At 37.4% G+C, this 14,961-nt stretch overlaps 1 protein-coding gene across 4 annotated transcripts in view; it reads right to left on the bottom strand.

The window, feature by feature from the left end:
* Positions 1-14,961, bottom strand: part of sema3h (sema domain, immunoglobulin domain (Ig), short basic domain, secreted, (semaphorin) 3H) — a 206,082-nt gene that overhangs the window by 9,808 nt on the left and 181,313 nt on the right. For all 4 annotated transcript variants that reach the window (XM_061904843.1, XM_061904845.1, XM_061904842.1 and 1 more), the window contains 6 exons: positions 11,196-11,285; positions 6,426-6,555; positions 6,258-6,346; positions 1,818-1,859; positions 1,458-1,615; positions 921-982 (listed from right to left, as the gene is read on the bottom strand). In XM_061904843.1, coding sequence (XP_061760827.1) covers positions 921-982; positions 1,458-1,615; positions 1,818-1,859; positions 6,258-6,346; positions 6,426-6,555; positions 11,196-11,285 — 571 coding nt within the window. The remainder of the gene's footprint in view (positions 1-920; positions 983-1,457; positions 1,616-1,817; positions 1,860-6,257; positions 6,347-6,425; positions 6,556-11,195; positions 11,286-14,961) is intronic.

Genomic DNA, 14,961 nt, shown 5'->3' with positions numbered 1-14,961 from the left:
CCTGCCTTCCGCCCGATTGTAGCTGAGATAGGCGCCAGCGCCCCCCGCCACCCCGAAAGGGAATACGCGGTAGAAAATGGATGGATGGATGGAATTTGAAATGTGGACTTGTCAGACCACAGAACACTTTTCATCCGTCCATCTTAAATGATCTCAGGCCCGGAGAAGCCGGCGGCGTTTCTGGGTGTTGTTGATAAATGGCTTTCGCTTTGCATAGTAGAGCTTTAACTTGCACTTACAGATGTAGCGACAAACTGTATTTAGTGACAGTGGTTTTAAGTGTTTATTATATATAGTCACTATTAGAGACTATATATAATAATATATAGTCACTTGTTATTAGTGAGAATATACTTGGCAGAGGGGTTAGTGCGTCTGCCTCACAATACGAAGTTCCTGCAGTCCTGGGTTCAAATCCAGGCTAGGGAACTTTCTGTGTGGAGTTTGCATGTTCTCCCCGTGACTGCGTGGGTTCCCTCCGGGTACTCCGGCTTCCTCCCACTTCCAAAGACATGCACCTGGGGATAGGTTGATTGGCAACACTAAACGGTCCCTAGTGTGTGAATGTGAGTGTGAATGTTGTCTGTCTATCTGTGTTGGCCCTGCGATGAGGTGGCGACTTGTCCAGGGTGTACCCCGCCTTCCGCCCGATTGTAGCTGAGATAGGCGCCAGCGCCCCCCGCCACCCCGAAAGGGAATAAGCGGTAGAAAATGGATGGATGGATGGATGGATACTTATTTTAAGTTTTTTGGGGCTTTATTGAGGTTAGCTAATTTGACTTGTTTTGGAAAGTCTTGACAAGCCAAATTTCCTTGTTCTATTGGCAGATAATTTTGCTTAGTTCAAATAAAACACCCCTAATTTTTGTATATTTTTTTCTTGTTTATGAACACTGACTTTTTGCAGCGTGGACTCTCACCTCCTTGTCGGACACACTGAGTTAACGGATCCTCGTCCTCGCCGAGATGACGAGCATTCCTCCTGCGAGAGGAACAACAAAACAAGCAAAGACATTCCATAAGTTGGGGATTAGAGTTTATTCCTCCACCCAGTTCTTCTCCTCAAGGCCTGAGTCGATCGGAGCCTCCAGTGTGACGTAATGGTGGCCCTAAGACCAGTCCAAGCGTGACGTAATGGTGGCCCTAAGACCAGTCCAAGGGGGAGACAGAGGAGGTCTCCTTGGGAGCATCAATTTGCTAAGCATATTTTTTTTTTTACAGCCTTCTTACATTATTAGATTGGGACTTGGCAAAGTGCGAGGATAGTAAAGATACGGGGGAAGACATGGGAGGAGGGTATGTGGTGATGGAAAACCAGAGAGGATCTAATCTAAACCATGCTTCAAACGACCGAGTCTGGCTTTCAAGCATGTGTTTCCCCTTTGCTCATCAGACTTGGAGGAGAATGCTGTTTGCTTCTTCTGTAAACACAGACAGATTGGACGTTTGGCGTATACCTGCGCACGGTGGGCATGTAGGGGCTGCAGGCGTGTCCGTCCCAAGTGCAGTAGGGGTCCCTGGCCAGGCAGCACTCGGCGCAGGCTTGGCCGTAGAGCTCGCACTGGTAGAGGGCCAGCTGGGACACCCCCTCCCTGGAGCCCACAAACAGCCACTGCTGCAGTGGGGGAGAGAAGGAGGTAGCCATCATTCCACTTGGCGGCAAACACGGACCAGTTTAATAACGCGCGTGGCATTTCTTTATGACTGCAGTGTCGGGTAACCATGGCGACTGTCCTCGGAGGTGAGGAGAGGCCTGTGTTATTGTGCATGTTGGCGCCTTTGCGTGGGAGTTTGGAAAGTTTCTGTCAATCCGTTACCTTTTTCTTTGAGAGCGTCATGGCTGTCACAGGTGATTTGTGCTGTGGAGGAGGAAGAAGGGAAGAAAAGGAATGAAAGAGGGATAAAAACACTCCCATTTGTGAATTGTGTGAATTATATTTATATAGCGCTTTTCTCTAGTGACTCAAAGCGCTTTACATAGTGAAACCCAATATCTAAGTTACATTTAAACCAGTGTGGGTGGCACTGGGAGCACGTGGGTAAAGTGTCTTGCCCAAGGACACAACGGCAGTGACTAGGATGGCGGAAGCGGGAATCGAACTTGCAACCCTCAAGTTGCTGGCACGGCCACTCTACCAACCGAACCATTTGGGGCGGCATAGCTCGGTTGGTAGAGCGGCCGTGCCAGCAACTTGAGGGTTGCAGGTTCGATTCCCGCCCCCACCATCCTAGTCACTGCCGTTGTGTCCTTGGGCAAGACACTTTACCCACCTGCTCCCAGTGCCACCCACACTGGTTTAAATGTAACTTACATATTGGGTTTCACTGTGTAAAGCGCTTTGAGTCACTTGAGAAAAGCGCTATATAAATATAATTCACTTCACTACTTGTCTCTCAATGTTTCTTTTTTCCCAAATTGTACTCTGCAAAAACTGAAATCTAAGTAAAACAAATAACAATTTCAATTGGTCCAGGTTATCGGGGACTGTTATTACTGACGGACAGGTGCACGTAATAAATCCCTCGTCTCCATGGCAACGTCTCTGTCGCCTTCACTCATTTGCCGCTTTTCCACTAACGCAGGGGTAGGCAACCCAGAACGTTGGACCCAAATAACTCCACGCTCTCAAACGCCATTCATATAAAACTTGCGGGCCGTACTAACATTAAACTTTCATGTTAAGGTGGGAGCCGCAAAATAACGCCTATCTGAGACCCCTGACTTGGATGAATTGCGTTGCCAGAGACAATTTTGAGTCATTCTGCCTAAACACACCCACACTGCAAAAACTGAAATCTTAGTAAGATTTAATATCTCAAATAAGGGTGATATTTGCTTATTTTCTGTCTGATAAGATAATTCTTCTCTGTTAGAGTGTTTTACTTGTTTTAAGGGTTTTGGTCCAAAATGATCTCAGTAAGATATTACAGCGTGTTGCTGAGATTTGATGTCTTATATTGAGTAAGACATGCTTGAAACTAGAATATCAAGTGTTGCAAAGCTGTGTCATCTACACTCACAAGTATAAAAGTGATTTTTAAAGTAATAATTTCTTACTTCAAGCATGAAAAAAAGAATCATGATGCCGAGCGCATGTCATTATGTCAAGATTGAAAACTTGAAAAGTTTTTTAAATTCTAACAAAAATATTAATTTTGTTAGAATTTAGTTATTGGCAGATAATTATGCTTAGTTCAAATAAAATACCCCTCATTTTTGTATTTTTTTTTTCTTGTTGAAGCTGTATATATTTTTTTTGGGCTGTTTATTTAAAAATAATTATTATAGTTGATGTATATTATTAATTTAGTTAGAATGTATTTATTGGCAGATAATTACGCTTAGTTCAAATAAAATACCCCTCATTTTTGTATTTGTTAGCCTTGTTAAATCTCAATTTTTTTTTGGGACAGTTTATTTTAAAAACATAATTGTTATATATTATTAATTTTGTTAGAATGTATTTATTGGCAGATAATAATGCTTAGTTCAAACAAAATACCCCTCATTTTTGTATTTTTTTTCTTGTTAAATCTGTATTTTTTTTTGACAATTTATTTAAAAACATTAGAATTATATTTACCGGCAGATAATTATGCTTAGTTCAAATAAAATACTCCTAATTTTTGCAATTTTTTTTCTTATTGAATCTGTATTTTTTTGGACAGGTCATTTAAAAAACATAATTGTTATAAATTATTAATTTTGTTAGAATTTATTTACTGGCAGATAATTATGCTTAGTTCAAATAAAATACCCCTAATTTTTTCAGTTTTTTTTCTTGTTGAATCTGTTTTTTTGTTTTGACAGTTTATTTAAAAAACATTATAATTGTTATATATTATTAACTTTGTTAGAATGTATTTACTGGCAGATAATTATGCTTAGTTCAAATAAAATACACCTCATTTTGTTTTTGTTTTCTTGTTAAAATTGTTTTTTTTTTTGACAGTTTATTTAAAAAACATTATAATTGTTAGATATTATTAATTTTGTTAGAATGTATTTATTGGCAGATAATTGTGCTTAGTTCAAATAAAATACTCCTAATTTTTGTAATTTTTTTTCTTATTTAATCTGTATTTTTTTTGGGACAACTTATTTAAAAAACATTATTATAACTGTTATATATTATACATTTTGTTAGAATTTATTTACTGGCAGATAATTATGCTTAATTCAAATAAAATAATCCTCATTTTTGTAAAAAATTTTTCTTATTGAATGTGTATTTTTTTTGACAGTTTATTTAAAAAACTTAATTGTTATATATTATTAATTTGTTAGAATTTATTTATTGGCAGATAATTATGCTTAGTTCAAATAAAATACCCCTCATTTTTGTATTTTTTTTTTCTTGTTGAATCTGTATTTTTTTTGACAGCTTATTTAAAAAACATTATTATAATTGTTAGATATTATTAATTTTGTTAGAATTTATTTATTGGCAGATAATTGTGCTTGGTTCAAATAAAATACCCCTCATTTTTGTAATTTTTTTTCTTATTGAATCTATTTTTTTTTTTTGACAGTTTATTTAAAAAACCTTATTATAATTGTTATATATTATTAATTTTATTAGAATGTATTTTTTGGCAGATAATTATGCTTAGTTCAAATAAAATACCCCTCATTTTTGTATTTTTTTTCTTGTAAATCTGTATTTCTTTTTGACAGTTTAAAAAACATAATTGTTATATATTATTTTGTTAGAATGTATTTACTGGCAGATAATTATGCTTAATTCAAATAAAATAATCCTCATTTTTGTAGTTTTTTTTCTTATTGAATCTGTATTTTTTTTTGACAGTTTATTTAAAAAACATAATTGTTATATATTATCAATTTTGTTAGAATGTATTTATTGGCAGATAATTATGCTTAGTTCAAATAAAATACACCTCATTTTGTTTTTGTTTTCTTGTTAAAATTGTTTTTTTTTTTGACAGTTTATTTAAAAAACATTATAATTGTTAGATATTATTAATTTTGTTAGAATGTATTTATTGGCAGATAATTGTGCTTAGTTCAAATAAAATACCCCTCATTTTTGTAATTTTTTTTCTTATTTAATCTGTATTTTTTTTGGGACAACTTATTTAAAAAACATTATTATAACTGTTATATATTATACATTTTGTTAGAATTTATTTACTGGCAGATAATTATGCTTAATTCAAATAAAATAATCCTCATTTTTGTAATTTTTTTTTTCTTATTGAATGTGTATTTTTTTTGACGGTTTATTTAAAAAACTTAATTGTTATATATTATTAATTTGTTAGAATTTATTTATTGGCAGATAATTATGCTTAGTTCAAATAAAATACCCCTCATTTTTGTATTTTTTTTTTCTTGTTGAATCTGTATTTTTTTTTGACAGCTTATTTAAAAAACATTATTATAATTGTTAGATATTATTAATTTTGTTAGAATTTATTTATTGGCAGATAATTGTGCTTGGTTCAAATAAAATACCCCTCATTTTTGTAATTTTTTTTCTTATTGAATCTATTTATTTTTTTGGACAGTTTATTTAAAAAACATTATTATAATTGTTATATATTATTAATTTTATTAGAATGTATTTTTTGGCAGATAATTATGCTTAGTTCAAATAAAATACCCATCATTTTTGTATTTTTTTTCTTGTAAATCTGTATTTCTTTTTGACAGTTTAAAAAACATAATTGTTATATATTATTTTGTTAGAATGTATTTACTGGCAGATAATTATGCTTAATTCAAATAAAATAATCCTCATTTTTGTAATTTTTTTTTCTTATTGAATCTGTATTTTTTTTGGACAGTTTATTTAAAAAACATAATTGTTATATATTATTAATTTTGTTAGAATGTATTTATTGGCAGATAATTATGCTTAGTTCAAATAAAATACCCCTAATTTTTGTAGTTTTTTTTTCTTGTTGAATCTGTTTTTTTTTTGACAGTTTATTTAAAAAAACATAATTATAATTGTAATATATTATTAATTTTGTTAGAATGTATTTATTGGCAGATAATTGTGCTTAGTTCAAATAAAATACCCCTCATTTTTGTATTTTTTTTCTTGTTGAATCGGTATTTTTTTGACAGTTTATTTAAAAAACATTATATATTATTAATTTGTTAGAATGTATTTATTGGTAGATAATTGTGCTTAGTTCAAATAAAATACCCCTCATTTTTGTAATTTTCTTTCTTGTTTTTCAACATGGACTTTTTGCAGTGCACTTATTGACCTGATGCAGGTTACCTGAAAGACCTCCAGCTGCTCCAGCGTCACCTCCTGACTTTCTCCGTGCTCTCGGGGCAGATGAATGGCCTTCAGCACCAAGCCGGAGTCTGCGACGGTTGAAAGTGCAAACTTTAAAAAAAGCACCCTAAGCATAAACATGTGGAGGAGGCAGGAGGTTCAGTGTACCCGTGCCGATAAACAGGACGTCGTAAGTGCTGTCCACGGCTTCCACTCGGTCCACCAGCAGTTTGGTGAACTTGTAGTGAACGCCCACTCTGACAAGGAGGGGGCGCTCTCCCAGGGGCAGCACATTTTCCTGAAAAAATTAATTAAAAAGTGTTGCAATTTAGTTGGAAATAGGCTAAAGTGTAACAGAGTTATGGTCTGATTTACTAAGATCTAAATACCTTGTGCTGTTTCGCACAAAATAGCGTGTACTATTAGTGGGTGTGTTGCGTGCCATGTACTACTGTGTGTGCAATTGAAAAGGGGCACGGACCGCCTTAAATGGAGATTTTGACTGTACTATATGAGGCTTCACCAAAGAGACAGCGTTATTTACTGCACATTCATTTTGTCAAGCTCCTTACCTGTGGTGTTTTGCTATGTTTTGAAAAAGCAGGAGACATGTATCACTTTTTATGGCATTTTAGCAGCAGTCCTGCAGCATATCTACGTTGACCCTTTTTTTTAAATTTATTTATTACCATTGAAGGTGCATGTGAGGGAGGCTGCACTTAAGTGCTCAAAAACGCAAAACATGCATACTTCAAGAAGTTATTATCCTATAGGACAGGGGTCGGGAACCTTTTTGGCTGAGAGAGCCATGAAAGCCAAATATTTTAAAATGTATTATAATATTTTAAACAGTGAATACAACTGTCAGGATTAAAAACCGATGACATCTATTAAACAGACAAGAAGCAAGGAATTAAATGGAGACAGGATTCAATTTAGCTCAATGAGGAGAAACCCGTAGACCTGTACCCTTGTACTTGGGGCGGTATAGCTCGGTTGGTGGATCGGCCGTGCCAGCAACTTGAGGGTTCCGGGTTCAATCCCCGCTTCCGCCATCCTAGTCACTGCCGTTGTGTCCTTGGGCAAGACATTTTACCCAACTGCTCCCAGTGCCACCCACACTTGTTTATATGTTGTTTCACTATGTAAAGTGCTTTGAGTCACTAGAGAAAAGCACTATATAAATATAATTCACTTCACTTCACAGTGTCGTCCCCACGCTCTGACAAGAGAGTTCTACGCCTCCTCTTTTATTTGGACTTTCCCTGATTACCACAAAAAAATGTGTGCATCGCTTATTCTTTTTAATAACATTGTTATTCGGAAGCTAACCAATAATAAATAAAATACTTTTGACCATTACTGCGACTTCTTGAACAGGTGCGGTAGAAAAATAAGTTAGAATGTTTTATATTTTCAACGTTATCCATCCATCCATCCATATTCTTCCGCTTATCCGAGGTCGGGTCGCGGGGGCAACAGCCTAAGCAGGGAAGCCCAGACTTCCCTCTCCCCAGCCACTTTGTCTAACTCTTCCCGGGGGATCCCGAGGCGTTCCCAGGCCAGCCGGGAGACATAGTCTTCCCAACGTGTCCTGGGTCTTCCCCGTGGCCTCCTACCGGTTGGACGTGCCCTAAACACCTCCCTAGGGAGGCGTTCGGGTGGCATCCTGACCAGATGCCCGAACCACCTCATCTGGCTCCTCTCCATGTGGAGGAGCAGCGGCTTTACTTTGAGTTCCTCCCGGATGGCAGAGCTTCTCACCCTATCTCTAAGGGAGAGACCCAAACTCATTTTGGCAGCTTGTACCCGTGATCTTTTCCTTTCGGTCATAACCCAAAGCTCATGACCATAGGTGAGGATGGGAACGTAGATCGACCGGTAAATTGAGAGCTTTGCCTTCCGGCTCAGCTCCTTCTTCACCACAACGGATCGATACAACGTCCGCATTACCGAAGACGCCGCACCGATCCGCCTGTCGATCTCACGATCCACTCTTCCCTCACTCGTGAACTAGACTCCTAGGTACTTGAACTCCTCCACTTGGGGCAGGGTCTCCTCCCCAACCCGGAGATGGCATTCCACCCTTTTCCGGGAGAAAACCATGGACTCGGACTTGGAGGTGCTGATTCTCATTCCGGTCGCTTCACACTCGGCTGCGAACCGATCCAGTAAGAGCTGAAGATCCCGGTCAGATGAAGCCATCAGGACCACATCATCTGCAAAAAGCAGAGACCTAATCCTGCGGCCACCAAACCGGAACCCCTCAACGCCTTGACTGCGCCTAGAAATTCTGTCCATAAAAGTTATGAACAGAATGGGTGACAAAGGACAGCCTTGGCGGAGTCCAACCCTCACTGGAAATGTGTCCGACTTACTGCCAGCAATGCGGACCAAGCATTGCCGGCATTTTCAACGTTATTGTTAACGCTATGATTACTTATCCTGTTAAGCAACGTCAGCTAAAATTGATCTGAGAGCCAGATTCCCAACCCCTGCTACAGGATATACAGTACAGGCTAAAAGTTTGGACACACCTCATTCAATGGGTTTTCTTTATTTGTTGTAGATTGTCACTGAAGGCATCAAAACTATGAATGAACACGTGGAGTTAGGGCCGGGCAATATGGGCTTTTATTAATATCTCAATATTTTTTGGACCATGTCACGATACACAATATATATCTCGATATTTTGCCTCAGCCTTGAATGAACATTTGATGCATATAATCACAGCAGTATGATGATTCTATGTGTCTACATTAAAACATTCTTCTTCATACTGCATTAATATATGCTCATTTTAAACGTTCATGCAGAGAGGGAAATCACAACTAAAACTGTATTCATTAAACAGTTATTAATCATTCATGTCATTTCCAAAACAGAAAGTGCAAGATTGTCAGAGACATTTTAAAACAAGCTATGAGTGCACTTTTGTGCATGATGTCATTAAGATGACATATCAAAAACATATCATAAAACATTCTTCTTCATACTGCATTAATATATGCTCATTTTAAACTTTCATGCAGCATGAAGCACGGCTTTTATTGTGAAGATAGGAAATGTGCAGTCGGCCTTTAGAGTTTTGACGGAAGGTACGGCGCGAGAGTCTGTTGAAATAAAAAGTGTTTCTCGCCTTCCTCTCGGTCATATTTTCATAATAATGATCTTGCAGCAGCCAGCGTCATCTCACAAGACCCTCCGGTACCGTGAATGTCATTTAAGTGACGTCTTGGTGAAGATTGATGATCACTCATTTTTAGGTCTATTTTTTTTAAAAGCCTGGCTGGAGATCGACTGACACACCCCCCGCGGTCGACTGGTAGCTCGCAATCGACGTAATGGGCACCCCTGCTCTAGTGGGTAACTTTTCAAATGATGCTACAAATTAGCAGTGCTGCTACTTTTTGCAGCAACGCTTTTGCCGCATAATTGTTCAACACGTTCCCGCTTGAAGCCAAACCACCGCCAGACGATGGACCTCGTGCTGTTTTTCTTGGGAATTAATTCTTCCTTCATTTGTTACCAGATTCGCACCTTCTGTTTCTCTCGTATTACAGCAAACTTAACCCATGTAGCTACCTCGCTAATCCGCGGGAGCATGTGACAGCACACACATGACGTGTGTAAGAAGGTGCATTTGTTTATGTCAAGGAAAAAAAGAGTGGGAAACGCATGCAGTGTAATGCCCGCAGTTAAAAGCAACTGCGTGAGAACGTATACTCCAATATCACCATATAGTCATTTTCTATATCACACAGAGACAAACCCGTGATATATCGAGTATATCGATATATCGTCCAGCCCTATGTGGAGTTATGTACTGAACAAAAAAAGGTGAAATAATTGAAAACATGAATGGATGGATGGATATTGTAGTTTCTTCAAAATAGCCACCATTTGCTCTGATTACTGTTTTGCATTCTCTCGATGAGCTTCAAGAGGTAGTCATCTGAAAGGGTTTTGACTTCACAGGTGTCATAGTTTTGATGCCTTCAGTGACAATCTAATATGTAAATGTGAAGTAAATTATATTTATACAGCGCTTTTCTCTAGTGACTCAAAGCGCTTTACATAGTGAAACCCAATATCTAAATTACATTTAAACCAGTGTGGGTGGCACTGGGAGCAGGTGGGTAAAGTGCCTTGCCCAAGGACACAACGGCAGTGACTGGGATGGCAGAAGCTGGGATCGAACCTGGAACCCTAAAGTTGTTGGCACGGCCACTCTACCAACCGAGCTATACCGCCCCAAATAATAATAATAATAATAAATAGTCATGAAAATAAAGAAAATGCATTGATATGAGAAGGTGTGTCCAAACTTATGACCTGTACTGTATGTTAGTCATTTATATTCTGTGTAAAAAAACAAAACATACATTTTGGTTGAGACCAAATTGTATCTGTTGTACTTGTTTTAGTCAGCCCCTTAAGTAATCCAGCAGCAATGACATTATAAAAGGACGTTGCTGAATAGACGATGTGTCTAATATTTTTTATTTCTGACCGTCCAAATATGTTGAAATCTACACATGGATGGAGGATTCTCAGTCCAAGGTGTGTCTTTGCAGCATGAACACTCCACACTCAGTCGTGTGTGTAACCGAGTCGGTTTGTGCGTGCTTATCAAATGTGCAAAATAAAATGCAAAACGGTGCTCCCAAAGTGCTGTGCTGAGTGACGATAAATCTCTATAAAATATTTGCATTTTCAACTCAGAATATTGTGGGCGTTTTGATGATCAGCATATATATGAAGACACAAAATGAGTTGCACGCCTTATTCTGCTCACTTCAGAGACGCAATCCACATCGCACATGTTTAGTAGATCAGCTTTGGCCGTGCTATTCATTTTGCATGTGTTTTAGTACACGCAAACCTTTAGTAAATCAGGCCCCGAGTGTATTTAAGTAAATGCATGATGAGAACCTCGAGCAGCGGGTGAGTCCTGCTAAAGAAGATGACATCATCAGGATACTCCCTGGTGGAGCTGTAGCTTCCATATGTGCTGCTGGGACACTGCGGGGGGAAAAAAAAGATAGGTCACAGAGTCATATTTAGTACTATTATTGTTACATTCTACTATTCTTGTTTGCCAAGAAGCCATTGTTTTTGTGTTTGTGTGTAGTGTAAAAGTATGTAAACACTATTAAACAAATTTGGTTAGATTTTGTGGACTACAAGTACCTAAGGAAGGCCAGATCTTGGGTTTTTTACATCTAATCTGCAACAACCAAGCTGCATCGAATTTAAATACTGTAACTACTAGGGGTGTGGGAAAAAATCAATTCGAATACGAATCGAATAGTTTACGTTGTGCGATTCAGAATCGATTCTTATTTTTTTTAAATCAATTTTTTTTAAATATATATATATATTTTTTTTTTTAAATCAATCCAACAAACCACTAAACAGCAATACCATAACAATGCAATCCAATTCCAAAACCAAACCTGAGCCAGCAACACTCAGAACTGCAATAAACAGAGCAATTGAGAGGAGACACAGAACAAACCAAAAGTATTGAAACAAACATGAATATTATCAACAACAGTGTCAATATTAGTTATAATTTCAGCATAGCAGTGATTAAAAATCCCTCATTGACATTATCATTAGACATTTATAAAAATAAAAAATAGTGTCACAGTGGCTTACACTTGCATCGCATCCCATAAGCTTGACAACACACTGTGTCCAATATTTTCACAAAGATAAAATAAGTCATATTTTTGGTTCGTTTAATAGTTAAAACAAATTTAAATTATTGCAATCAGTTGATAAAACATTGTCCTTTACAATTATAAAAGCTTTTTACAAAAATCTACTACTCTGCTAGCATGTCAGCAGACTGGGGTAGATCCTGCTGAAATCTATGTATTGAATGAATACAGACTTGTTTTGAATCGGAAAAATATCATTTTTGAATCGAGAATTGAATCGAATCGAAAAAAATCGATATATTATCGAATCGTGACCCCAATAATCGATACTGAATCGAATCATGGGACACCCAAAGATTCACAGCCATAGTAACCACAATAATGGAGAAAAATATTATTATTTATGTATCTCTTGGGGATGTGGATGCCAGTCACAGTAAGGAGACTGATTTAATCCAAACATAGACTGAAGGCATGAAGAATAGGTACGCTGCAAAAAGTCAGTGTTCAAAAACAACACAAAAACAATACAAAAAATGAGGGGTATTTTACTTGAACTGAGCAAAATCATCTTACAATAGAACAAGAAAATTTGGCTTGTCAAGACTTTCCAAAACAAGTACAATCAGCTAACCTCAATGAACCCCAAAATACCTTTAATGAAGTAAATTCTCACTAATGACAAGTGCACTTTTCTTGGTAGAAAAAAGTGACCTTTTTGCCTAATATGTTGAAAAATATTCTTAAATGGCGGCATAGCTTGGTTGGTAGAGTGGCCGTGCCAGCAACTTGAGGGTTGCAGGTTCGATTCCCGCTTCCGCCATCCTAGTCACTGCCGTTGTGTCCTTGGGCAAGACACTTTACCCACCTGCTCCCAGTGCCACCCACACTGGTTTAAATGTAACTTAGATATTGGGTGTCACTATGTAAAGCGCTTTGAGTCACTTGAGAAAAGCGCTATATAAATATAATTCACTTCACTTCACTTAAATGAAGTAAATACTAGTGCCATTATCTTGACATAACGATATGCGCTCGGCATGACATTTATGGAAACCAGCAAACTTATACTAAAAACTAATTTATTGTTCTTAATGGAAAAACAAATAGACAACCACTTGTTACTCTCATGCAAATCATATGGTCTAAAAATGCATTTTTCCATCGAAAACATGACATCATTGCACCAAGTGCGTGCTCTTTCAGTCAATTAGTGCGCATATACACTTTTTTTTTTTTTAATTGTAATTTTGAAGAATTTATCTGGATGTGCATGAACTCTTTCTGTTCAAAATTGTTTGAAATGTCACATGTTAAATGTTTAAATAGTCCGTTTACTGTACTTTGCCAACTGTACTACTATATGAGTACCTGTTTTCTATTGTTTCATTGAAAATAAAACAGCAAAGTCCATTTGGCTGTCATCTGTTTTAATAATGAGACACAACTGTGTCAAAGTCATGATTTTGTTTTTCATGCTTAAATAAGAAATGATTACTTTAAAAAAGTAGTTTTATGCTTGTGAGTGTTGATGACACAGCTTTGCAACAGTTGATATTCTAGTTTCAAGCATGTTTTACTCAATATAGATCAAGGGTGCCCATTACGTCGATCGCGAGCTACCAGTCGACCGCGGGGGGTGTGTCAGTCGATCTCCTGCCAGGCTTTTAAAAAAAATAGACCTAAAAATGAGTGATCATCGATCTTCACCAAGACGTCACTTAAATGACATTCACGGTACCGGAGGGTCTTGTGAGATGACGCTGGCTGCTGCAAGATCATTATTATGAAAATATGACCGAGAGGAAGGCGAGAAACACTTTTTATTTCAACAGACTCTCGCGCCGTACCTTCCGTCAAAACTCTAAAGGCCGACTGCACATTTCCTATCTTCACAATAAAAGCCCTGCTTCATGCTGCCTGCGCTAACTAAATACAGAGTCTCGGAAAACTGGCGTGCACAAGCGATCCCTCAGAAAGCTGGCGTGCACATCACTTGTGCACGCCAGCTTTCCGAGACTCTTATTTTGTTAGCGCAGGCAGCATGAAGCAGGGCTTTTATTGTGAAGATAGGAAATGTGCAGTCGGCCTTTAGAGTTTTGACAGAAGGGACGGCGCAAAAGTCTGTTGAAATAAAAAGTGTTTCTCGCCTTCCTCTCTGTCATTTTTTCATAATAATGAACTGGCAGCAGCCAGCGTCATCTCACAAGACCCTCGGGTGCCGTGAATGTCAATCAAGCAAGCTACGGAAATTGCCGCCAATGTTTTTCTCGTAAAGTGTATGGAAGCTGGATGAATTAGATGCCAAAAAACAACCACTTTCATGTGGTATTGTACAGAAAGGACAACTTTTTTTCTCCTCCATTTGAAAATGTGGGCGTTATCATCATTACTGTCTGATTCCAATCAATGCAAGTCATCAGAATCAGGTAATACACCAACTTATATTCTTGTCTTTGTGAAAGAAAGACATCTATATGTGTTACACATGCTTGTATTATCATTAAACACATTTAACTTGTTTACAAAAATGTCTCTTTCATAAATAAATAAATGAGGTAGATCCCCTCGAGTTGGTCAATTGAAAAGTAGCTCGCCTGCAGAAAAAGTGTGGGCACCCCTGATATAGATCATCAAATCACAGCAACAAGCTGTAATATCTTACTGAGATCATTTAAGACCAAAACCCTTAAAACAAGTAAAACACTAACATAAAATCTGCTTAGTGAGAAGAATTATCTTACCAGACAGAAAATAAGCAAATATCACCCTTATTTGAGATATTTAATCTTACTTAGATTTCAGTTTTTGCAGTGTAGCAGGCAGCAAACTGGACATAGTAGAGTACATTACACTCCCATGTTCAAAACTAAGGTTGAGCTAATGTTAGCCTGTGTTTAATTTGGTCATTTCTTAACATTTCTTGTCATTTGTTTGACCAGCGCTGGTCTACATGCTCGATACGAACCTTGGCTGATCGGATACTACACTGCAAAAACTGAAATCCAAGTAAGATTAAATATCTCAAATAA

This window comes from Nerophis ophidion, linkage group LG06 (genome assembly GCF_033978795.1).
Source record: "Nerophis ophidion isolate RoL-2023_Sa linkage group LG06, RoL_Noph_v1.0, whole genome shotgun sequence".
Lineage (NCBI taxonomy): Eukaryota > Metazoa > Chordata > Actinopteri > Syngnathiformes > Syngnathidae > Nerophis > Nerophis ophidion.
The sequence above is the reverse complement of the archived record's forward strand: the minus strand, read 5'-3'. Positions and strand labels throughout refer to the sequence as shown.